This window comes from Manis pentadactyla, chromosome 3 (assembly GCF_030020395.1).
Source record: "Manis pentadactyla isolate mManPen7 chromosome 3, mManPen7.hap1, whole genome shotgun sequence".
Taxonomy (NCBI): Eukaryota; Metazoa; Chordata; class Mammalia; order Pholidota; family Manidae; genus Manis; species Manis pentadactyla.
The window spans coordinates 134,838,284-134,864,307 of record NC_080021.1 but is presented as its reverse complement, the minus strand read 5'-3'; the positions used below and the strand labels follow the sequence as shown (position 1 = coordinate 134,864,307).

Here is a 26,024-nt window from a genome sequence, read left to right as displayed (position 1 = left end):
AGCCTCACCTCTGTTGATCCCCAATTTCTCACCTGATGACCCCCCTGCGACTGTGCCTGTCTTAGGTTGTTCCTCCCTTGAGGAATCTTACCCGACTCTGGCTAACCAGTCATCTTCCGGGGCCATACAGGGAAATGTAAAATTGGTAAGTGAGAGAGAAGCCTTATTGTTTGAAATGGTTAGCTTTTTATTTCTTTGCATATTTATTCCCTGTAGCTTCTATGCCCAGCATTTGTCTGGAGGTATCTTTACCACTTGGAAGAATTATGATACTCGGTAAATTTGATATGAGGCACGAATTCTATTTAAGGGTTGTAATTAGGAAGGAAGAAGAAAAGCTATAGAAGTAGCAGGCGGAAGAAAACATGGGAAGATTGATTATTTCTTTGACATATCTTCTTGTAGAGTAACTTCAGCATGTATAGGTTTTAAGCTACTACTTAAATTGTGCACACACATTAACATAATAGGAGTATAGTTACATACAGTTACCAGTATGTAATTACCAGCCATCTCCAGTGAAACCAAGAAAACCAGTTAGGCACCTTAGGCATTTGTGAAAACTTATCTATCATATGGTGGATATTGTCCAACTGAACTTGAACAGTCTGAGAGAAATCAGACAAATTAAAATAACCCATTCCTGGGGAATGTTCACATCCCTTATGTTCTTTTAACAGTAAATAGTCTGTAGTTGTAAGATTTTGGAGTGCTACAATTTGCACTTCTCCTAATTCTTGGTTGAGTTCCAACAGTATAGATCCAGTCAAATTTGTTGTTTTACTGTATGCACAGGCCAGCTTAGATATCTCCTTCATTCCCGTGGCAAGTCCAGGAGCTGGTGGGATGAGTGCATCTATAGCTGTAGCAGTGCGTGGATCTTTGTTGGGGTTTTTTGATGATCATCTTCTGGCATGAGTCTTCCAGAGAGTGCTGATGTTGGAAGTTCTTTTTCATATCGTATCTTAGTTCATTTTCAGGGTAGCCCAATTAGGCTTTGATCCTCTGTATAAACACAAACAGACCCTTTGCCTACACTTTTATATGCCCTTTATACCCTTGTGTAGAACTCATTGAAGCTTACCACACAGGAACTGCCCTTTTTTTGTTTGTTTTTGTTTTTCTTTGTTTCTGGTATCACTAATCTACACTTACATGATAAATATTATGGTTACTAGGCTCTCCCCTATACCATGTCTCCCCTATAAACCCCTTTACAGTCACTGTCCATCATCATAGCAAAATGTTGTAGAATCACTACTTACCTTTTCTGTGATGTACAGCCCTCTCTTTTCTCCTACACCCCCGTGCATGCTAATCTTAATACCCCCCTACTTCTCCCCCCCCTTATCCCTCCCTACCCACCCATCCTCCCCAGTCCCTTTCCCTTTGGTACCTGTTAGTCCATTCTTGAGTTCTGTGGTTCTGCTGCTGTTTTTTTCCTTCAGTTTTTCCTTTGTTCTTATATTCCACAGATAAGTGAAATCATTTGGTATTCTCTTTCTCCACTTGGCTTGTTTCACTGAGCATAATACCCTCCAGCTCCATCCATGTTGCTCCAAATGGTTGGATTTGCCCTTTTCTTATGGCTGAGTAGTATTCCATTGTGTATATGTACCACATCTTCTTTATCCATTCATCTATTGATGGACATTTAGGTCGCTTCCAATTCTTGGCTATTGTAAATAGTGCTGCGATAAACATAGGGGTGCACTGATCTTTCTCATACTTGATTGCTGCATTCTTAGGGTAAATTCCTAGGAGTGCAATTCCTGGGTCAAATGGTAGGTCTGTTTTGAGCATTTTGATGTACCTCCATACTGCTTTCCACAATGGTTGAACTAACTTACATTCCCACCAGCAGTGTAGGAGGGTTCCCCTTTCTCCACAGCCTCACCAACATTTGTTGTTGTTTGTCTTTTGGATGGCAGCCCTCCTTACTGGTGTGAGGTGATACCTCATTGTAGTTTTAATTTGCATTTCTCTGATAATTAGCAATGTGGAGCATCTTTTCATGTGTCTGTTGGCCATCTGTATTTCTTTTTTGGAGAACTGTCTGTTCAGTTCCTCTGCCCATTTTTTAATTGGGTTATTTGTTTTTTGTTTGTTGAGGTGTGTGAGCTCTTTATATATTCTGGACGTCGAGCCTTTATCGGATGTGTCATTTTCAAATATATTCTCCCATACTGTAGGGTTCCTTTTTGTTCTATTGATGGTGTCTTTTGCCGTACAGAAGCTTTTCAGCTTAATATAGTCCCACTTACTCATTTTTGCTGTTGTTTTCCTTGCCCGGGGAGATATGTTCAAGAAGAGGTCACTCATGTTTATGTCTAAGAGGTTTGTGCCTATGTTTTCTTCCAAGAGTTTAATGGTTTCATGACTTACATTCAGGTCTTTGAGCCATTTTGAGTTTACTTTTGTATATGGGGTTAGACAATGGTCCAGTTTCATTCTCCTACATGTAGCTGTCCAGTTTTGCCAGCACCATCTGTTGAAGAGACAGTCATTTCGCCATTGTATGTCCATGGCTCCTTTATCAAATATTAATTGACCATATATGTCTGGGTTAATGTCTGGATTGTCTAGTCTGTTCCATTGGTCTGTGGCTCTGCTCTTGTGCCAGTACGAAATTGTCTTGATTACTATGGCTTTATAGTAGAGCTTGAAGTTGGGGAGTGAGATCCCCCCTACTTTATTCTTCTTTCTCAGGATTGCTTTGGCTATTCGGGGTTTTGGTGTTTCCATATGAATTTTTGAATTATTTGTTCCAGTTCATTGAAGAATGTTGCTGGTAGTTTCATAGGGATTGCATCAAATCTGTATATTGCTTTGGGCAGGATGGCCATTTTGATGATATTAATTCTTCCTAGCCACGAGCATGGGATGAGTTTCCATCTGTTAGTGTCCCCTTTAATTTCTCTTAAGAATGACTTGTAGTTTTCAGAGTATAAGTCTTTCACTTCTTTGGTTAGGTTTATTCCTAGGTATTTTTTTTTTTATGCAATTGTGAATGGAGTTGTTTTCCTGATTTCTCTTTCTGTTGGTTCATTGTTAGTGTATAGGAAAGCCACAGATTTCTGTGTGTTGATTTTGTATCCTGCAGCTTTGCTGTATTCCGATATCAGTTCTAGTAGTTTTGGGGTGGAGTCTTTAGGGTTTTTTATGTACAGTATCATGTCATCTGCAAATAGTGACAGTTTAACTTCTTCTTTACCAATCTGGATTCCTTGTATTTCTTTGTCTTGTCTGATTGCCGTGGCTAGGACCTCCAGTACTATGTTAAATAACAGTGGAGAGAGTGGGCATCCCTGTCTAGTTCCCGATCTCAGAGGAAATGCTTTCAGCTTCTCGCTGTTCAATATAATGTTGACTGTGGGTTTATCATAGATGGCCTTTATTATGTTGTCCTCTATTCCCATTTTGCTGAGAGTTTTTATCATGAATGGATGTTGAACTTTGTCAAATGCTTTTTCAGCATCTATGAAGATGATCATGTGGTTTTTGTCTTTCTTTTTGTTGATGTGGTGGATGATGTCGATGGACTTTCGAATGTTGTACCATCCTTGCATCCCTGGGATGAATCCCACTTGGTCATGGTGTATGATCCTTTTGATGTATTTTTGAATTCGGTTTGCTAATATTTTGTTGAGTATTTTTGCATCTACGTTCATCAGGGATATTGGTCTGTAGTTTTCTTTTTTGGTGGGGTCTTTGCCTGGTTTTGGTATTAGGGTGATGTTAGCTTCATAGAATGAGTTTGGGAGTATCCCCTCCTCCTCTATTTTTGGAAAACTTTAAGGAGAATGGGTATTATGTCTTCCCTGTATGTCTGATAAAATTCCGAGGTAAATCCATCTGGCCTGGGGGTTTTGTTCTTTGGTAGTTTTTTGATTACCACTTCAATTTTGTTGCTGGTAATTGGTCTGTTTAGATTTTCTGTTTCTTTCTGGGTCAGTCTTGGAAGGTTGTATTTTTCTAGGAAGTTGTCCATTTCTCCTAGGTTTCCCAGCTTGTTAGCATATAGGTTTTCATAGTATTCTCCAGTAATTCTTTGCATTTCCGTGGGGTCCGTCGTGATTTTTCCTTTCTCGTTTCTGATACTGTTGATTTGTGTTGACTCTCTTTTCTTCTTAATAAGTCTGACTAGAGGCTTATCTATTTTGTTTATTTTCTCAAAGAACTAGCTCTTGGTTTCATTGATTTTTGCTATTGTTTCATTCTTCTCAATTTTATTTATTTCTTCTCTGATCTTTATTATGTCCCTCCTTCTGCTGACCTTAGGCCTCATCTGTTCTTCTTTTTCCAATTTCGATAATTGTGACATTAGACCATTCATTTGGGATTGCTCTTCCTTTTTTAAATATGCTTGGATGGCTATATACTTTCCTCTTAAGACTGCTTTTGCTGCGTCCCACAGAAGTTGGGGCTTAGTGTTGTGGTTGTCATTTGTTTCCATATATTACTGGATCTCCGTTTTGATTTGGTCATTGATCCATTGATTATTTAGGAGCGTGTTGTTAAGCCTCCATGTGTTTGTGAGCCTCTTTGCTTTCTTTGTACAGTTTATTTCTAGTTTTATGCCTTTGTGGTCTGAAAAGTTGGTTGGTAGGATTTCAATCTTTTGGTATTTTCTATGGCTCTTTTTGTGGCCTAGTATATGGTCTATTCTGCAGAATATTCCATGTGCACTTGAGAAGAATGTATATCCTGTTACTTTTGGATGTAGTGTTCTATAGATGTCTATTAGGTCCATCTGCTCTACTGTGTTGTTCAGTGCTTCCGTGTCCTTACTTATTTTCTGCCCAGTGGATCTATCCTTTGGGGTGAGTGGTGTGTTGAAGTCTCCTAGAGTGAATGCATTGCAGTCTATTTCCCCCCTTTAGTTCTGTTAGTATTTGTTTCACATATGCTGGTGCTCCTGTGTTGGGTGTGTATATATTTAGAATGTTTATATCCTGTTGTTGGACTGAGCCCTTTATCATTATGTAGTGTCCTTCTTTATCTCTTGTTACTTTCTTTGTTTTGAAGTCTATTTTGTCTGATATTAGTACTGCAACCCCTGCTTTCTTCTCGCTGTTGTTTGCTTGAAATATGTTTTTCCATCCCTTGACTTTTAGTCTGTACATGTCTTTGGGTTTGAGGTGAGTTTCTTGTAAGCAGCATATAGATGGGTCTTGCTTTTTTATCCATTCTATTACTCTGTGTCTTTTGATTGGTGCATTCAGCCCATTAACATTTAGGGTAACTTTTGAAAGATATGTAATTATTGCCATTGCAGGCTTTAAATTCGTGGTTACGAAAGGTTCAAGGTTAGCCTCTTTAGTATCTTACTGCCTAACTTAGCTTGCTTATTGAGCTGTTATATACACTGTCTGGAGATTCTTTTCTTCTCTCCCTTCTTATTCCTCCTCCTCAATTCTTCATATGTTGTGTGTTTTGTGCTGTGCTCTTTCTAGGAGTGCTCCCATCTAGAGCAGTCCCTGTAAGATGTTCTGTAGAGGTGGTTTGTGGAAAGCAAATTCCCTCAGCTTTTGTTTGTCTGGGAATTGTTTAATCCCACCGTCATATTTGAATGATAGTCGTGCTGGATACGGTATCCTTGGTTCAAGGCCCTTCTGTTTCATTGTATTAAATATATCATGCCATTCTCTTCTGGCCTGTAGGGTTTCTGTCGAGAAATCTGATGTTAGCCTGATGGGTTTTCCTTTATAGGTGACCTTTTTCTCTCTAGCTGCCTTTAACACTCTTTCCTTGTCCGTGATCTTTGCCATTTTAATTATTATGTGTCTTGGTGTTGTCCTCCTTGGATCCCTTCTGTTGGGGGTTCTGTGTATTTCCGTGGTCTGTTCGATTATTTCCTCCCCCAGTTTGGGGAAGTTTTCAGCAATTATTTCTTCTGAGATACTTTCCATCTCTTTTCCTCTCTCTTCTTCTTCTGGAACCCCTATAATACAGATATTGTTCCTTTTGGATTGGTCACACAGTTCTCTTAATATTGTTTCATTCCTGGAGATCCTTTGATCTCTCTCTATGTCAGCTTCTATGCGTTCCTCTTCTCTGGTTTCAATTCCATCAATGGCCTCTTGCATCCTATCCATTCTGCTTATAAACCCTTCCAGAGTTTGTTTCATTTCTGTGATCTCCTTTCTTTCATCTGTGATCTTCCTCTGGACTTCATCCCATTTCTCTTGCATATTTCTCTGCATCTCTGTCAGCATGTTTATGATTCTTATTTTGAATTCTTTTTCAGGAAGACTGGTTAGGTCTGTCTCCTTCTCTGGTCTTGTCTCTGTGATCTTTGTCTGCCTGTAGCTTTGCCTTTTCATGGTGATAGGAATAGTTTGCAGAGCTGGGACAAGTGACGGCTGGAAGAACTTCCCTTCTTGTTGGTTTGTGGCCCTCCTCTCCTGGGAGAACAGCGACCTCTAGTGGCTTGTGCTGGGCAGCTGCGCGCAGACAGGGTTTCTGCTTCCTGCCCGGCTGCTATGGAATTTATCTCCGCTGTTGCTGTGGGCGTGGCCTGGCTCAGGCAGCTACTCCAAAGTGGTGGAGTCGCGTTGGAGCGGGAGCGGCTGGGAGGCTATTTATCTCCATAAGGGGCCTCCCTGCTCCCTGCAGCCCAGCGGTTAGTGTGCCCAGAGAGCCCCGGATTCCCTACCTCTGGATTAAGTGTCCCGCCCTGCCCCTTTAAGACTTCCAAAAAGCACCCGCCAAAACAAAACAACGACCACCAAAAAAAAAAAAAAATTTTTTTAATTAAAAAAAAATTTTTTTAATTAAAAAAAAAAAAAAGTGGCCGCTCATTTTTCTTTATTCTCCGGCGCCAGCCTCAGGCATCTGCTCACCAGTCTTGCTGCCCTGTTTTTCTAGTATTGGGGTCCCTATCCCTTTAAGACTTCCAAAAAGCGCCCGCCAAAACAAAACAGCAAAAAAAAAAAAAAATTCATCGTGCGCTTTTCTTATGTCCTCCGGCGCCGGCCTCCAGTGCCCGCTCAGTGTTCTTGCTGCCCTGTTTTCCTAGTATCCAGGACCCCCTGGGCACGTACTGTGTGTGCACTCTGGCCCGGATGGCTAGGGCTGGGTGTTCGGCAGTCCTGGGCTCCGTCTCCCTCCCGCTCTGCCTATTCTTCTCCCGCTGGGAGTTGGGGGGATGGGCGCTCGGCTCCCGCCGGGCCGGGGCTTGTATCTTACCCCCTTCATGAGGCGCTGGGTTCTCTCAGGTGCAGATGTGGTCTGGATATTGTCCTGTGTCCTCTTGTCTTTATTCTAGGAAGGGTTGTCTTTGTTATATTTTCGTACATATATGTGGTTTTGGGAGGAGAGTTCCGCTGCTCTACTCACGCTGCCATCTTCCGCCCCTTCCTCGAGTTTACTTTTGTTCATGGGGTTAAACAATAATCCAGTTTCATTCTCTTGCATGTAGCTGTCCAGTTTTGCCAACACCAGCTGTTGAAGAGGCTGTCGTTTCCCCATTGTATGTCCATGGCTCCTTTATCACATATTAATTGACCATATATGGTTGGGTTTATATCAGGGCTGTCTAGTCTGTTCCATGGGTCTGTTCTTGTGCCAGTACCAAATTGTCTTGATTACTGTGGCTTTGTAGTAGAGCTTGAAGTTGGGGAGTGTAATTCCCCCTGCTTTATTCTTCCTTCTCAGGATTGCTTTGGCTATTCAAGGTCTTTTGTGGTTCCATATGAATTTTAGGACGATTTTCTCTAGTTTGTTGAAGAATGCTGTTGGTATTTTGATAAGCATTGCATTGAATCTATAGATTGCTTTAGGCAGGATGGCCATTTTGACAATATTAATTATTCCTATCCATGAGCACGGGATGTTTCCATTTATTGATATCTTCTGTAATTTCTCTTATGAGTTTCTTGTAGTTTTCAGAGTATAGGTCTTTCACTTCCTTGGTTAGGTTTATTTCTAGGTATTTTATTCTTTTTGAAGTAATTGTGAATGGAATTGTTTTCCTGATTTCTTTCTCTGCTAGTTCATTGTTAGTGTATAGGAATGCCACAGATTTATGTGTATTAATTTTGTATTCTGCAACTTTCCTGAATTCAGATATTAGATCTAGTAGTTTTGGAGTGGATTCTTTAGGATTTTTTATGTACAATATCATGTCCTCTGCAAACAAGGACAGTTTAACTTCTTTCTTGCCAATCTGGATGCCTATTATTTCTTTGGGTTGTCTGATTGCCATGGCTAGGACCTCCAGTACTATTTTGAATAGAAGTGGGGAGAGTGGGCATCCTTGTCTTGCTCCTGATCTTAAAGGAAAAGCTTTCAGCTTCTCACCATTAAGTATAATGTTGGCTGTGCGTTTGTCAAATATGGCCTTTATTATGTTAAGGTACTTGCCCTCTATATCCATTTTGTTGAGAGTTTTTATCATGAACGGATGTTGAATTTTATCAAATGCTCTTTCAGCATCTATGGAGATGATTATGTGATTTTTGTCCTTTTTGTTGATGTGGTGGGTGATGTTGATGGATTTTCAAACGTACCATCCTTGCATCCCTGGCATAAATCCTACTTGATCATCATGGATGATCTTTTTGATGTATTTTTGAATCTGGTTTGCTAATATTTTGTTGAGTATTTTTGCATCTATGTTCATTAGGGATATCTGTCTGTAATTTTCTTTTTTTGTGGTGTCTTTGCCTGGTTTTGGTATTAGAGTGATGCTAGCCTCATAGAATGAGTTTGGAAGTATTCCCTCCTCTTCTGTTTTTTGGAAAACTTTAAGGAGAATGGGTATTAGGTCTTCACTAAATGTTTGATAAAATTCAGCGGTGAAGCCATCTGGTCCAGGAGGTTTTATTCTTAGGTAGGTTTTTGATTACCGGTTCAATTTCGTTGCTGGTAATTGGTCTGTTCACATTTTCTGTTATTCCTTGGTCAGCCTTGGAAGGTTGTATTTTTCTAGAAACTTGTCCATTTCTTCTAGGTTATCCAGTTTTTTAGCATATAATTTTTCATAGTATTCTCTAATAATTGTATTTCTGTGGTGTCTGTAGTGATTTTTCCTTTCTCATTTCTGATTCTGTTTATGTGTATAGACTCTTTTTTTTCTTGATAAGTCTGGCTAGGGGTTTATCTATTTTGTTTATTTTCTCGAAGAACCAGCTCTTGCTTTCATTGCTTCTTTCTATTGTTTTTTTCTTCTCAATTTTATTTATTTCTGCTCTAATCTTTATTATGTCCCTCCTTCTACTGACTTTGGGTCTTATTAGTTCTTCTTTTTCTAGTTTCATTAATTGTGAGTTTAGACTGCTTTTATGGGATTGTTCTTCTTTCTTGAGGTAGGCCTGTATTGCAATATATTTTCCTCTTAGCACAGCCTTGGCTGCGTCCCACAGATTTTGCATTGTTGAATTATTGTTGTCATTTGTCTCTATATATTGCTTGATCTCTGTTTTTATTTATTCATTGATCCATTGGTTATTTAGGAGCATGTTGTGAAGCCTCCATGTGTTTGTGGGATTTTTCATTTCCTTTGCATAATTTATTTCTAGTTTCATATGTTTGTCATCTGAGAACCTGGTTGGTACAATTTCAATCTTTTTTAATTTACTGAGGCTCTTTTTGTGGCCTAATATATGATCTTTTCTTGAAAATGTTCCATAAGCACTTGAGAAGAATGTGCGTTCTGTTGCTTTGCATGTAGAGTTCTGCAGATGTCTGTTAGGTCCATCTGTTCTATTGTGTTGTTCAGTGCCTCTGTCTCCTTACTTATCTTCTGTCTGGTTGATCTGTCCTTCAGAGTGAGTGGAGTGTTGAAGTCTCCTAGAATGAATGCATTGCTTTCTAGTTCCCCTTTTAATTCTGTTAGTGTTTGTTTCACATATGTGGGTGCCCCTGTCTTGGGAGCATAGATATTTACAATGGTTATATCTTCTTGTTGGATTGACCCCTTTATCATTATGTAAGGTCCTTCATTGTCTCTTGTTACTTTCTGTGTTTTGAAGTCTATTTTGTCTGATACAAGTACTGCAACCCCTGCTTTTTTCTCTCTGTTAGTTGCATGAAATATCTTTGTCCATCCCTTCACTTTTCGTCTGTGTATGTCTTTGGGTTTAAAGTGAGTCTCTTACAGGCAGCATATAGGTGGGTCTCGTTTTTTAATCCATTCAGTGACTCTATGTCTTGATTGGTGTATTCAGTCCATTTACATTTAGGGTGATTATCAGTAGGTATGTTCTTATTGACATTGCAGGCTTTAGATTCGTGGTTACCAAAGGTTCATGGTTAATTTCCTTACTATCTAAGAGTCTAATTTAACTCACTTAATATGCTGTTACAAACACACTCTAAAGGTTCTTTTCTTTTTCTCCTCCTTTTTCTTCCTCCTCTATTCTTTGTATATTAGGTATCATATTCTGTATTCTTTGTCTATCCCTTGATTGACTTTGGGGATAGTTAATTTAATTTTTCATTTGCTTAGTAATTAGCTGTTCTACTTTCTTTACTGTGGTTTTATTACCTCTGGTGACAGCTATTAAACCTTAGGAACACTTCCATCTATAGCAGTCCCTCCAAAATAGACTGTAGAAATGGTTTGTGGGAGGTAAATTCTCTCAGCTTTTGCTTATCTGGAAATTGTTTAATCCCTCCTTCAAATTTAAATGATAATCTTGCCGGATAAAGTAGTTGTGGTTCCAGGCCCTTCTGCTTCATGGCATTAAATACATCATGCCACTCCCTTCTGGCCTGTAAGGTTTCTGCTGAGAAGTCTGATGTTAGCCTGATGGGCTTTCCTTTGTATGTGATCTTATTTCTGTCTCTGGCTGCTTTTAACAGTCTGTCCTTATCCTTGATCTTTTCCATTTTAATTACTATGTGTCTTGGTGTTGTCTTCCTTGGGTCCCTTGTGTTGGGAGATCTGTGGATCTCCATGGCCTGAGAGACTATCTCCTTCCCCAGATTGGGAAAGTTTTCAGCAACTACCTCCTCAAAGACACTTTCTATCCCTTTCTCTCTCGTCTTCTTCTTCTGGTATCCCTATAATGCGAATATTGTTCCGTTTGGATTGGTCACACAGTTCTGTCAGTAATCTTTCCTTCTTAGAGATCCTTTTTTCTCTCTGTGCCTCAGCTTCTTTGTATTCCTCTTCTCTAGTTTCTATTTCATTGATCATCTCCTTCACTGTATCCAACCTGCTTTTAATACCCTCCATCGTGCTCTACAATGATTGGATCTCCTACCTGAATTAATTCCTGAGTTCTTAGATATCTTTCCCTACCTCCATTAGATTTTTTATTTTGAACTCCCATTCAGGAAGAGTCACAAGGTCTATGTCATTTAAATCTTTCTCCGGAGTTATATTAATTTTACTCTGGACCAGGTTGTTTTTTTGGCATTTCATATTTGTATATGGCGCCTTCTAGTGTCCAGAAGCTCTACACTGGAGCTGCTCAGCCCCTGAAGCAATGTCGGGACGCAGGGCTATGGTACTGGTGCCTGGGGGGAGGAAAGAGCTGTTCCCCGCTTCCCGGCTGCTGTGCCTGTCCCCACTGCCTGAACCAGTGGGCCGAGCACACAGGTATAAGCTTTTGTCCCAGAGCAACCGGATGTGGATCCCTGCTTTCTACAAGCGACCGGAATCCCAGTCTCCACAGGAACTCTGCCTGTCCCAGCTTTCCAACCCCGTAATCACAAGAGTATGATGAAAGCACCATGAAATATAGGTTTGTGCTCCCAGAGCAGATCTCCGGAGGTAGGTATTCAGCAGTCCCAGGCCTTCCACTCCCTCCCTGCTCCGTTTCTCTTCCTTCCGCCGGTGAGCTGGGGTGGGGCAGGGGCTCGGGTCCCATGGAGCCACAGCTCTGGTATGTGACCCCGTTCGCTGAGGTCTGCTCTTTTCTCCAGGTGTGTGCAGTCTGACGCCATCCTCTTTCCTGTTGCTCTCTCAGGATTAGTTGCACCAACTATATTTTCTAATTGTATCCAGTTTTAGGAGGAAGCGCCTGTCTCTCCTCTCATGCCACCATCTTTAATCTTCTCTTTAGATCTGTTTTTATAGGGAAAAACCCCAAGCTAACCTTGATTGCAGCTGTCTTTTGTTCTGCACACGTTTTGCTCGTCACAAACACGAGGCCACATCCCTTGGCTTATGGGCTTTTTCCTAAAGTAGGAATGGCATTCTTGGCCTTTCTCTGACCTCAGAAATCCCAACTAAAATCTACTCAGGGGTCTTGGGCTGCTTGGCATCTCACTCTGGCCATGCATTGTTCATAAATTCAATTCTCTGACAGCGTGGGGGCAATGGGGTAGCATTTGTCCCCGGCAACTCTGAATGTCTCTCCTCTCACACCACCATCTTTAATCCTCTCATGTGCTTCCTTTCTTTTAACTGTGTTTTTAATGTGTTCTATGTTGACGCCTAAAACGTATGCTAACTAATGCCTTGAAAAAAATCAGCACAGTTCCAGAATTTGTAGCTGAGAATCTCAACAGGGAGCTTGTGTCATGTCCACGGCACTTGCTCTATACTCAAATGGGTCTGGTGCAGAATGAGGTGACATCCACCTTAGAGAGGGACTAGAAGCTTCTCCCAGTCTCCTCTAGGTGCAGAACAAGAAATACAGGAGTGTATGAAATATATGAGATTTGTAAGACAAAGCAGTCCAGATGGGGGGTTTGCAGGGGCACTGGAACCCATGGCTGCAGCAGGCTTGCCTGCTCACAGCACAGGATGCCAGTCAGATGGAGGAGCAACAGAGGGCATAGCCAAGCAAGGGTGGCTTTCTTGGGATGAATTTTTCTACTTTTCTGGTAAGGGGTGGTTCACTATCATTGTTTTCTTCAGAAACAGTCTAAATCTCAGGTGTCCTTAGTAACTTTACATCTGTTTTCTCAAACACTAGTTGCTTTCCAGAAGTAAGCTAAAGCAACCACCTATAAGGGCCACTAACTCTTGCTCCAGTCACAGGGATTCAGCTCCTGTGCCTGGCACCATCTAGTCCCATCATAGGCAGAGGCAGAGCCACGTACAACATGCAAACCCCAAAGCTTTCCTTTCCCTGGTCAGAGTCTGGGCCTTGGTATTTTTACTCCCATCCTTTGTGGAGGTGCTGGTGACCAGGAAGAGGAGAACCTCTAAGCAGAGTGGATGAAGGGAAGTCAGGGACATAGATTTTTTTAAATCGTCCTGATCAGTCCTAGCATATTCAGGAAAGAATTCGTTTTGCTTTCCTAGATGAGACAGCTGGTCAATGCCACCATGCGGCAAGTCACTACCTCCCTCCTGAATGTCCTGCTCCCTTACTTGAAAGCCGGGCTCCTGGCTGCCCTTGTCCCTCTTGGTCAGTCTCCTCTTGGCCTCCTTGGCGGGCTCCCACAACTCAGCTTGTTCTGTGCCTCCTAGGGTTAGTCCCACACAATCCCCATTCATTTTCATGCTTCTAGCTAATCTTCTGGGGGGCAGGGAGACGGTTTGCAAACCTTCAGTGCCACCTCTGGCCTCTCCTCTGAGCTTCAGGCTCGCACCCAATGGCTTTGCTGTGGCCATGCTGCCTTGGGGGATCTCTGGGCACCTCACACTCATGTCCTAGATGGAATTCTCCGCTTCTGGTCTCCACTCATCCTCCTCCTGGATTTAACTCTTAATATCAGTCATTGACCTTTCTAGCCAAATCTGAGCACCATCTTCTTCTTTTTTTTAATTGTTTTTATTTTTTACTGAACTATAATTCCTGCACAATGATACATTGGTTTCAGTTGTACAACATAGTGATTTGACAATTATATACACTATGAGATGCTCACCACATAAATGCAAAGTGACCATCTGTCATCACTGCAAGTTATTACAGTGTTTTTTACTGTTGTACTTTTCATCCCCATGACTTACTTATTTTATGATTGGAAGTTTGTAACTCTTTATCCCCTCACTGGTTTCCCCCATCCCCCACCTTCCTCCCTGTGGCAACTACCAGTTTGTTGTTTGTGTTTATGAGTCTATTTTTGTTTTGTTTGTTCTCTTATTTTTTTTAGATTCCACATATAAGTGAAATCATGGTATTTGTCTTTCTCGGTCTGAATATATCTTGTAGGGCCATCCATGTGTCACAAATGGCAGGATTTCCTTCTTTTTTATGGCTGAGTAATCTTCCATAGTGTATATGCACCACATCTTTATCCAGTCATCTATCAATGGACACTTAGGTTGCTTCCATATTTTGGCTATTGTAAGTAATGCTGCAGTAGACATAAACACTTCAAGTTAGTGATTTTGTTTTCTTCAGGTAAATACCCAGAAGTAGAATTACTAAGTGGAATGGTATTTCTATTTTTAGTTTTTTAAGGAACCTTCATACTGCTTTCCACAGTGGCTGCACCAGTTGACATTCCCACTGACAGTGCACGCGGTTCCCTTCTCTCCATATCCTCACCAACACTTGTTAGTCCTTGTCTTTTGGATAGTGGGCACTCTGACTGGTGCGAAGTGATAACTCATTGTGGTTTTGATGTGCATTTCCCTGATGATTAGTGATGTGGAGCATCTTTTCATGTGCCTATTGGCACCTATATGTTTCTTTGGAAAAAAAATTTCTATTCAGGTCCTCTGCCCATTTTTTAATTGGATTGTTTGTTGGTGTTGAGTTGTATGACCTCTTTGTATACTTTGGATATTAGCCCTTATCATATATATCACTTGTAAAGTTATTCTCCCATTCAGGAGGGTTGCCTTTCCGTTTTCTTGATGGCTTCCTTTGCTGTGAGCACCATCTTTTCCATTGGATGCTTCCATTTCTTTTCTCACTTTTACACAGTAACCAGGTCTTCCAGTTTCTACCTCTGAAATATTTCTTGACTCCACCTCGTCCCTTCCAATTCTGTACCACCGTCCTAATGCCTCAACCATTGCAGTAGCTCCAAGTCTTTTACTTCCCAAGTCTCCTAGAGGAATATGTTGTATTTGGTAGAACTCCTGATGCCAATGACACAAGCTAGCTCGAGGAAAAAGGAAAATGATTGGTGTAAGGCTGGTTTCAGGGGTGACTTGGTGGAGGAGCTCAGTGGACATCCCCCAGGCCCCGGGTCTCTGTCATGCCACTGAGATGCCCTCTTCCAGCTTCGCTCTTCAGCTGCACACAGTGGTACAAGGGCAGCAGGAACTCCAGCTCATGACTCTCAACTCCGGGTCCTGTAGGAATGATCCAGACGAGGCACACCTTACCTCCCCCTTCCCCATCTGGGAAGAGGAGCCCCACCCCACCAGGTCTCTTGCACTGAAATTGGTATAGGGGTAGGTGCAAGGCCCTGGCCAGGAGTAGCATGAATGGACACTGAGCAGCCAGATGCATCAGAAGCCACCATCCATCTGGCCCTGTTACTCCTCTGCCTAGATTTCCACAATTCCCCAAGTCAAAATTTGCCAATCAAAATCTTCTCAAGATGATTTGACTTCTGTCTATACACAACTTTCCTCATTATTGACCTTTCTCATCTTGTTGGCATTGACATTTCACCAGTAATCTTGACTGAGTTGACTTTTAAAACTGACCACTTGGATTTATCTCTTAATTTTCATGGGAAGTGTGAACAAGGCTGTGAGTCGGTGCTGAGAGAACTGGGGAGAGAGGACGAGTTCTGATAGTTCAGCCAGGGGGGCATACACACCCCTTATTTTAACAGAGAACTAAACTGGGCTGGACGGGTGTTGGAGGGCTGAAAAGCGGAAAGGGACGCCGGTACATTAACTGAAGCAATCAGCTATCATTCCCAAGGAACAAAGGGAAGGCAGCAGGATTTCAAACACCCAGGTCTCAGAAGCTTGGAGGTGGGCACCCCAGGGCCGGACTCATGTCTCTGAGGTGGGCCCCCAGCTGGTGCTGACCTCCCTGAGAGAGGTGTGAGGCTGGCCCCAGGAGTCAGGGAGCAGACCAGAACGCTGCTCTTGGGGCCCCCGGGGATGTGGGCAAAGCTGAGGGACCAGAAGGGAGTGGGTGCTCCGGGGCGCCCCCTGCTGGCAGCGCCAGGTGGGACAGGGGCTGCATCCCACAGTGACCACAGCAGAGTCAGGAGGCTGGGCTGGGGGCTCCGCAGCAGGCTCAGGGCAGGGGGAAGAGAGGGTCGAGCGGGACCCACGGGGTGAAGGCAGGAGGCTGTGGGACCTGCTGACGTTGCCCCTCACTTGGCTTTCCTGCTTCACACCCCAGACTTAGTACAGCCTCTGCTGGGGGTCACGCCACACATCCTCCTACACCCCCACACCACAGAAACCACACACACATACCCCACGTAAACACACTCACACTCCCCCTCACACCACACTTCTGCTCATGAGTGGTCCAGCACCCTGCAAGCAGTTGGGGGCCAAGGAACCCTCTGCCTGTGATTGCTAAACAAGCGTCACCAGGGCAGAGGGTGCGGGAGGAGGGGAACTGAGAAGGAAGAGGGGACCCAAGCAAGGGCGAGGCTTCAGGCTGCATCCGGTAGACAGGTTCAGCCTGATCCCACTGGGCCCTGAAGGGCAAGTTGTGCCCGGAGTCAGTCTAACCTGAAGCCGAGGAGCCTGGATTTCATGCCCCGACACCTGGGAGGCAGAGGCAGGCCTGCCTGGGAGTTCCCAGATGCCACACACCTACACCCTCCTCCTGCCTTCCCGGCTCTTAACCAATGGCGGGCCCTGCAGTCCTGTTCCACGGCAGGGTGGGTGGCCAGGGCTGTTCAGGGCTGGCACTTCTAGAGGGGGCCTGCCTGCCTGCCCTCCCTCCCCACTTCCTTCCTTCCTTCCCATCACCTTCTTTCCCTGTAGTGGGACCCCGAGTGAGATTGTGTATGTATGGAGGCCTGACAGCCTGCCCTCCTCCCCCTGCCGGTGGCTCCGTCCTCCTAGGAGGGGCCTCATTTGCCCTGGCATGGACATCCCAGCTCTGTCCATATAACTCCACAACCCCTCCAGTACCTGCCCCTTGGCCACACCTCAGGCCCAGGATCTCTAGGCCAGGGGCACATCCAGAAAAGATACCTCCCTAAGTCTCAGAAACAGTGGAGCATTTTTCATCATTTCTTTCTTTCTCCTTGCGTAAAAGCTGAAAATCTACTTCCCTTGTCTGTTTCCCTAGCATCTTAGCGTGCATACTGAACAGATCTAACCTCGGCACAATCAGTATTTTTCTCCCTCCTAACCAAGCCAAGAACCATCCTTAGAACATTTGAACTCCAAGCTTCTCCCCCAACTTATGTGCTCTTTTTGTTACATTTTATCTCTTTTAAAAAACCCACAGGACATTATTGTTGTTTTATACAAATAATTCTGTTTACATTTATGTCCATATTTTCACTTTGTTCATCCATTCTTACTGCTGCTCAGACTGTCCATCAGGGACCTTTTTCCTACTATCTGAAGTGCATCCCAGAATTTCCTTTAATTAATGTTTGTCAGAGAAAGCATTCGAAGTTGATCCTTTTCTGCAAGGTGCTGGTTCAGGAACTCTTTCATATCCTCAAGGGCTTTCAGACAGCTTTTGTGTTACCTGGTAAACATGATTAAGAAAGTGGGGGACTGAAGGCTGACCCAGGAGGAGGCAGTGCCTGTCACCCAGTTCTCCTCTGGGTGTTCCTGGGCGTGAAGACATTGAAAAAAACAAAGAAGTCTTGAAAAAAGATGGAACGGCCAGAGAAAATGAAGGGCCATTATTACTTTGATTTTCTTTCCTATGGTGCGCACCTGTTTCTGAGCACTGCAGGACGCGTACAGGAAGTCTCTGTCCTCGAATGGCCAGAGCACTGAGGCCATCTGAGCCTTCTCAAAGGAGCTGTTCATACGCTCTAGCTCCGTTTTATCCATTCCTACTCTCTCTGCATGCACCTAAGGCCCACGTCTCACTGAAATCGCCATGGCCACCGTCTAAGTATGGGTCCTTCTGGATGCAGGCTCTCAGGTGGAGTTAGAGGCACCAGAGCTTCATTCGGGGTTAACCCCCATGAGAGGGGAAATGGAAAGGAGGGGAGGGCAGAGGGAGCTTTCCTGACCTGGGAAGGAGAGAGGCCCCAAGCCATCTGGGGCAGTCTGTATGGAGCTGCCAAGCAGGTTACCCACGTCTGCCAGGAACCTGAGCCCTTAGCTACCACTCTGCTCCTCACTTGCTGAGAGTGGCCTGGAGGAAGTGGCCTTGCTCAAAGGCAGAGTGGACCCTGAAGGCACCCCTCACCCCCCCCACTGCACCCCAGCTCAGGGCTATCAGTAACTCCTGGGGGCACGTTCTGTCTAGCAGGGAGATCTGAGCCCTGTGCTCCATGCTGCCTTGGCCACCTGGCAGCAGATCTAGTGGTGTCTTCCAGCCCTGGTCCCCTGACTTCTCTGAAGCATCAAAACCCATTGCCCCGCCCCTTACTCTGAGACACCATCCTCCCTGGGCTTCTGTTTCTCAGTTTTTTCCGGTTTTTCTCAAACATCAATGGCTGTTCCTTCTGAGACTCCTTTGCACATTTACCTTCATCTCTGTGGAACTTTGTATGTTGGTATTGTCCAAGCCTATTCCTTAGCCTGTACTCTGCATTCTCTCACTCACAGCCATGACTTTAGTTAGAATGGCAATCTAGCACCAAGTCTTAAATTGGGAGCTTTGCAGAGTTAGTGGGCAGCTTGATTCAGTTTTGCACACCAGCCTGTATCAGAGTCTTCCTCTGCCCCTCGGCACCTCAGCATTGTCAGAGAACACTGCATCAGTGATGAGCTCTGTAAGCTGGGCTGACTCCTACCTGAAGAGAAGAAAGAGTCTGTAAGCTCACACAAAAGTATGTTATTATTTTTTCTAAAAGTATGTTATTTTTGTAACGCTTGCCAGATTGTTATTTGCTGACCACCTATTTTCATGGTTCCTGATTTTCTAGAAAAAACATCCCAAATCCCTATCTTTACATTAAAAACAGCCCAGAGTGTATTTTCTGCTACTCCCCTTCATTCGTGCTCTGTTCTGGATCAGCATTTCCCAAAGCTGTGTTCCTTGGAACATTAGTGCCCCTTAAGATAGAAGTCAGCGCTCCATGAAAAGTCAAGTTTGGGAAATACTGCCCTCTCAGAAGGTTAAAATATGCTCTCATGTTAAAGGTCCCGAGATGTCTAAGTGTTTTGAACCAGCTTTCCCAGCTGAGTTAGCCACGGGGTCTCTTTCTTCCGTGCCACACTATAAAATTCCTGTGGGCCGCTGGTGTTCCACACAACACAGATAGGATGCCTTGCTGCAGGCCAGCTAATGAGATCAGCCAGCAAATCTGTCACCAGGAACCCCGGTAGGGGGAGCTCTCGTTCACGTCCTTTCCAAAGTCAGGCTCTTGCCCTTTTCGGTTTTGTGAGCTACTCAGAATGGTTCCAGTAAACCCACCCTTCGAATCAGGTTGGCCTAGGTAAGTTCTGTTCCTTGCAACTACAAGACTGACTCCACACCAGTGGGCAAAATGTCCGTGGCAGGTCATAGTCCTGAACCGGACATCTCCCAGGGCTCCTTACCGTTTGAACGGGTAAGTAAACTGTGGTGTATCTGCACACTGGGATCCTGGACCGCAGTGAGAATCAGCTGTCTCCAGCCATATGTAGTAATATGGATGGATTGCATGAATAGAATTAGAAAAAAACGGCTAGACACAATATGAATGCATTTATATGAAGGTATAAAACAGCAAATTAATGCTGTTAGACATCAGGACGGTGGTTCCCATGGACACGGAAGGGACGTCGGAGCGCCGTGGCCTCCTGGTCATGCCGTTTTCTTGATCTGGGCGCTGGTTTCCTGGATCTGTTCAGTTTCTGTACCAAGATGATAGATTAATGCTCTGTGTGTATGTTATACTCCAATAAGAAGTTTGGGAGGTTGTTGTTAGAAAAGATCACACTCCACTGAGGGTTCCTTTGGCAAAATCACCCACAGGGAGTGTGTTGACTTCAGGACAAACAGAAATGGAATGAAGCCCCAACTTGCCTTGGCTCAGTCCAGGCACAGTTGGTTCTCACGTTTGTCTAAGCACCCCCAGCTCTTACCCCCTATGGGTGTCAGAGTCATTCTGTATTCATCCTGTCTTCAGTTTTCTATGCCTATATTTTATGGGACCTTGATATCCAGGGGCCTGGGGGACCCAGGGAGGCACCGCCCCTCCCGGAGTTAGCTAATTCCTACAGAGAGCCAACGGCTTGCTGGGCACCCTTCATACGCAAACCAGCCCACCCGGAGCCCACCCGCAAAGCCTCTCTCTGGCCTGTGTGTCCCAAGAGGCAGAGTCCCTCTGCCTAGTCAACGGTACTGGCCAGTAGGGACCACCCACTCCTATGGCCCCCAAGCTGAAGAAAGCATTCACTCCAGCCCGCCCGCAGCCTGCGCAGCAGCTCACCCTGCCCTGCGCATGCCCATGGAAACCGCAGCAGAGGCTCCTGCTGGTGCCTCCACCTGCCCCCAGCAAACCCCGGGGCTTCCCTGTAGCCCTGTGCCGGGGGCTGCCAGGCTTCCTGTTTCTGGGGACTCGAGACACAGTCTGCCTTCATGACAGTCATTTCTGTGTATCTTACCAACTGAATAAAAATAAATCCCAGGTATATGTTAAAGCACATCCATTCCTTCCCCAGTTTTTTAAAGCACCCTCATATTTCAGGCAGTTTTAGATGGCAAGGGTAGAGCAGGGACCGTGCCGACAAGGTCCCTGCTCTCATGGAGTGCGTGTCGGGTGGGCAGAGATGAGCAAGAAATGAGTGTTTCCAGACAGTGAAGTGGTGAGAGCGAGACAGGCCGGGACAGCCTGGTTCATGCTGTTCTGCTGTCTGTTTGAGGAAGGGGCTTAGGAAGATGGTCAGGGAGGGTCACCCTGAAGAGGTGACACCTGAGCAGAGGTGCGGCCTGCTACTGTGCACAGAGGGCTCCAGGGTCTGTGCGGGGGCCTGGAGCATCCAAGTACCTGCAGTGATGCATCTCCAGCAGAGGCCCATCCAGAACCAGTTCTCTCCCTTTCTCAACAAGCAAAGGAGGGTTAGAACCCAAGAGGAAAGAATTCCCCAGCGTCAGCAGAGTCCACAGCCTGTTCCAATCAGGTTGTCTTCCAAAGGCTGTAACGCTGAGGTGCCACAGCACCAGGACCCAGGGTTGGGCTGACCACGTGCTAGAGCCCTCAGGGCAGCAACCAGCTTGCATCTGTGTTTACGGAACTGTTTGCAAATAAAAAGTAAGCGAGCAGATCCCCAGGCCTCTGTGTTTCCCGTCCCTGGGGAACCACTGCCCAGGTTAGTTTAGCAACAACACAAACCTTTCTTGGTCATGGCAGCCCGTGTCTGGGAGCCCATCATCCAGGCCACCCCAGAAGGGGCACAAGACTGGATTCAAATAAGGATAGAAAAACTAAATCACAGGCCCCCAATGTGTCAGGGGAGTGCCACGGGTAACCAAGGAGGCCCAAGTCCATCTGGAGGCCTGCAGCTGAGCCACATCTATACTTGGGGGCAGGCAGGGGGTGGCAGCCTCCCGTTCACCTTCCCCAAAGCTCCCAGCCTGGGCCTGCGTGTCCTGCACTGGGAACCTTCCACACACGCCCCAAGCCCCGGGCCAGCACTACAAGTACCTCCTCAAGGAAGGACCAGGGACCTCAGATCCAAGAAGTCCCATGTCTCCCACTGGAACCTTTAGGGGACAGCAGGTGCATCTCCAGGGCCAGCAGGGCTGCTTTGCTACAGTGGAAGCTGCACTTAGCACCCTGCTCAGGCTCCTTTCTGCAGGCTTCTCTCTCCTCACAGGGTCTGCGCAGGTGACAGCTCCTGTGAACCCCGGCCGGGATGTGACTTACTTATCTTTGCCTCGGATCCCTAGAGTTCGCTTCTCACCATGTATCTCCCTGGTGGGTTTGTTTGGATATTTATACAAATGCAACCCTTCAGCTTTGATAGCGATTCTGGGGTTGGGGGCCTTTTTATCTGTCAGCAATGTCATGCTCTAGCACTATGCAGGCTCCAGGGCCCTCTCATTCCTTGCAGCAATTTAAAACCAGCAGAGATCTCACCAAGGGCCTGGGGCTGGCAGAGTAGGAGAGAGCTTCTGTGTAGCCAAGATCCATCACTGGGCACCTCTACAGTGCCATTGTCCTCCACAAACTCCACCAGGCACTTGACAGCCTGTGAAAGGGCCATTCCCTTGTATGTTGGTCAAATCTCAAATTCTCAAGGCTGCCAGCTGGCTTAAGAATGTCAACAAAGAATCTCTCTACTTATCAAACATTTTATATTTCCCAGTTTAAGCAGGAAGCCTGCAGAGGAAAAGGTCCAGCCTCCTGTTTAATCTAAGAACCAGGCCTCAAGGTTCACACATTTAGTAACCTGTATGCAAATCAAAGCTTGCTTGGAAAGCATCTAAATCCTATAAAAGTAATTAATTTGCTATCCCCCAAATTATCATATTCATTTTGTTTGTGTAAACCCATCAGTCACCAGTCATTAATATGAACCACAAGAAACTATTTCAAGGAGAATTTGGTCCCAGATGCAGTTTCCAGTTTGAATGTAATTTATTATACTTAGGAGGATTGCAGGAAACCATAAATAATCCCTAATTCCTACACTGGGTCTGGGTCTATGTGTAACAAAGGTTTTTTGCTATTGGAAACAACACACCAGGAAGCTGGGAAGGAAGGCTGGCCTCAGAACGACACTGGCCCTTCTTGTAGACAGCACAGAATAAAAGCTGCCCCTTCCTGCTGGAATTATCATTTGGGCAGATTACAAAAATGTACCCGAGGACTTGGGCATGCAGTTCAAATCCAGCCACCCAGAGCAGGATCTCGGCCAGCAAGGCAGGAAACGTGCATTTCCCTTCAGGATGGGGCAGGGAGGCCAAGGCCTGGGCAGGATGGGCCGGGGAAGCAGCTGCCGAAGGGCAGGTTATCCACATAGCCAAGCGGGAAGCATATTTTCAGACCCCTTCATACTGGTTTCACTGCCTCGGGCCTGTTGTTGATACCACCCAGCTGCCTGGTGCCTGCAGGCTTGGAAAGACCCTTGGGTGCTCTAGCTGAAGTGTCTGGAGGAGATGGCGGGAGACACAAAAACATATGGCAGGTGGCCAGAGAACCTTCCAGGCTTGTTTGGAGAGAGCCAAGTAGCCCACTTGCCTCAAGCTTCCCTCCCATGGTCCTTCAAAGCACCTGACTCTTATTTCACAACATCTTAAATTTCCATCACTGCCAAGGAGGCTCATTTTCCCATGGTTCACATACAGTGTGGGAACAGTGTGCCTAGACCTTCAGAGGAGGCTTCCTGAAAAAGGCAGACTTTGACAGACGAGCAAGAGTTAGGGGGATGGGACTTGGGCAAAGGTGTTACCATCTGAAGGACTGCCTGTGACAGAGGCTCTGGGATGCTCAGAGGGGCAGGGCCATCTGCAGGATGAGGCTGGGCAGGGTCTGGGAGCCCAGGGGGCCCTGTGTGCCCAGCCAAGAAGTTTCTGGTCTTTCTTGAAACAAATGAAAAAACCACTGAACAACTTTGCCCAGGACATCAGACATGACTTCAGACGTGCTCTTTCGAAAGCTCTGGGGCCAAGGTTGAGAGGCGGCCCGGACAGGAGGAGAGTGACCCCGGCAGACGCATGGGAGCGGGCACACCTGACCTGGGGCTCGGCCGCTAGAAGCATCTGTAGTGTGCAGTCAAGGACCCAGTTCGTTTCCAGCCCTTCTTGTACAGGTATTTTTATAAAACATATTACCAGAAAAATGATACTTTAAAAAGATACACAAAATGTAAGCCTTAATTTTTTTAGATTAAAAAAAATGTATAAAATTTACAAATCTGAGATGGTAAATTTTCAAGTATATGGTTCAGTAGCGCTAAGTAGTCACATGGCTGTGCATCCATCTCCCATCCTGTAAAATGGAAACCACCCATCAAACAACGGCTCCGTACTCTGTGCCCACCATGCTCCTTCCTGCCCCCACAAGCTTGACTCAAGAACCATGTGTAAGTGGCATGATACAGGATTTGTCCTTTTGTGTCTGGCTTGTTTCACTTCGCATAATGTCCTCAGATGTCATCCATGCTCTCACATGTCAGAGATTCCTCTTTAGGGCTGAATAATATTCCACATTTGTTTATCCTTTCATCCTACAAGGAACGCTTGGGCTGCTTCCACCTTTTGTCTATTGTGAAAAATGCTGCTATGAATACGGTGTACAAATAACCTCTTCAAGTCCCCAGGTTCAATTCTTTGAAGGATATCCCTGGAACTAGAATCGCTAGATCACATGGTAATTTTATTTCTAATTTTTTGAGGAGCCAAAATACGGTTTTCCACAGGCTGAACCATCCAGCTTCCCACCGACAGTGTGGGAGGCTCCCTTAGTCCGGTGTCTCCACATCCTAGTCAGCACTTGTGATCTTCTGGTTTTTTTGGTAGTAGCCATCCTAACAGGTGTGAGGTGAAGCCCACCTGCTTTATTATTAGGTTCAGTATGTATAAAATTATCTACTGGGCCCCATAACAGCTTAAATCACTTCATCAAAGTGTCACTAAATAATGCTTTAGGATACTCGCTCTCAATGTCTGCACTTACCTCGTGGCTGACCAACCCAACACTTCCCACACCGGCCTGTCTGGGGACCAGGCCTCAAGGAGCCCTGCCTGGGCCAGGCTGCCCAGGTGGAGAGGCTGACGGTCAGAGCCACCCTTCCCGAGCTACCCTCTGGGAGGCCGGAAAGGAGAGCGATTGCTGTCCTGAGAGGTAAGGAAGGAGGTGAACTGTTTTTTTTAAGTTTTAAATAAGCCCACAGATTCTTTGGCACTCTTCACTTCCAAAGGTGGGGGTTTAATTCCCCTAACTGTGTGACAGTCCCAGAAGACCATGTGGCTCCCTCTGGGTCACTTGTTGTGGGGGAATCCAGCTACCACGCCATCAGGATGCTCAAGCAGCCAAGGCTCCCTGCCAGCAGCTGGGCATGGGCCATCCTGGGAGCAGACACTCTGCCCCAGTCAGGCCTTCAGATGACGCCATCTTAGCCAGCACTGTCGTGGCCCTTCATGAGAGGCCCTGAGCCACAGCCCCCAGGTCAGCCCATAGAAACTGTGAGGTAGTAAGTGTTAGTTGTTTTAAGCTGTGGTAATTTGTTATGAGCAACAGGAAACAAATATCCTGCCCTAATGTGAGAGCTGAGAAGGTGGACAGTGGGCCCCACCCCGAGTCAAGGTTTGTCAGGTAGGCCCTGTCAGAGGTCAGGAGGGCAGGCAGTGGGGAGGGTGGGTGACACGTGAAGAGACCGAAGTGGGGCCATGAGACCGATGAGAAGGAAATGGAGAAGCTGTAGCCAGGAGGTCTCCCTGAGACCAGAGAGCTCAGAGGGACTGGGGGGTGAGGCCAGGGGGGCAGGGCAGAGAGTGCGTCTTGTTTGAGGGTCGGTATGGGAGTACCGGGTCAAGGGGAGGCCGGTCCCTGCACGAGGCTTGTGGACAGCAACACGGCCAGGACAGAGGTGGGGCTTGGGCTGCAAGGAAGACCTGCTGTCAGACGCCAGGGGCCCCAACCCATGTGTGGTGCTGGCTCCAGCCGGCAGACGCCAGGGCAGATGGGGTGTCTCTGGGTGACTCAAGGTTTCAGGGAGGCTCTTCCCTAGGATGGAGGCAGAACAGCCTGTGCATAGTCTTAGAGAGCAGGCCAAAGGCCACTCCCACGTGGGCTGTGAGGAGGGCAGCCAGGAGGCTTGGTGCCCACTCCTACCCTCTCACTGAGCCACAGACGAGGGCCTAATCTAGAGGAGAGGCACGCAGCGAAGGGAGGGGAGCCCAGAGAGGGAACCAGGCTCTGGGTGGCCCTCTCTGTGCGGGGCCCTGGACTCCTTCCCAGCCTGCGGCTGCTGCTCACGCCTCTGGGGCAGAACCTGGCGCCCTACCCCCAGCCAGTGGCTTCTTTCTCCTCAGTGGCTCCTGGGTGTGACCTCCGCCATTCTCTTCTTCCTTCCCAAGTCTTCACACCCCCTGGGGTCACTACGTCCCCAGGCAGAACCTGGAGTCCCCTGGGGTTGCTCTCCTCTGGGGCTGGCTTATTGGCTG

General features: G+C 45.9%; 1 protein-coding gene across 2 annotated transcripts in view; it reads left to right on the top strand.

Moving 5' to 3' along the window:
- ERCC6L2 (ERCC excision repair 6 like 2) overlaps positions 1 to 25,278 on the top strand; it is a 210,056-nt gene extending 184,778 nt beyond the window's left edge. The window contains exon 19 of one of the 2 annotated variants that reach the window (XM_036904383.2): positions 23,516 to 25,278. In XM_036904383.2, the coding sequence (XP_036760278.2) occupies positions 23,516 to 23,612 (97 nt within the window). In that variant the 3' untranslated portion in view covers positions 23,613 to 25,278. Of the gene's footprint in view, positions 1 to 23,478 lie in introns of both variants that reach the window. The other variant, XM_036904385.2, reaches the window with a different exon arrangement.
- The last annotated feature ends 746 nt before the right edge of the window (positions 25,279 to 26,024 follow it).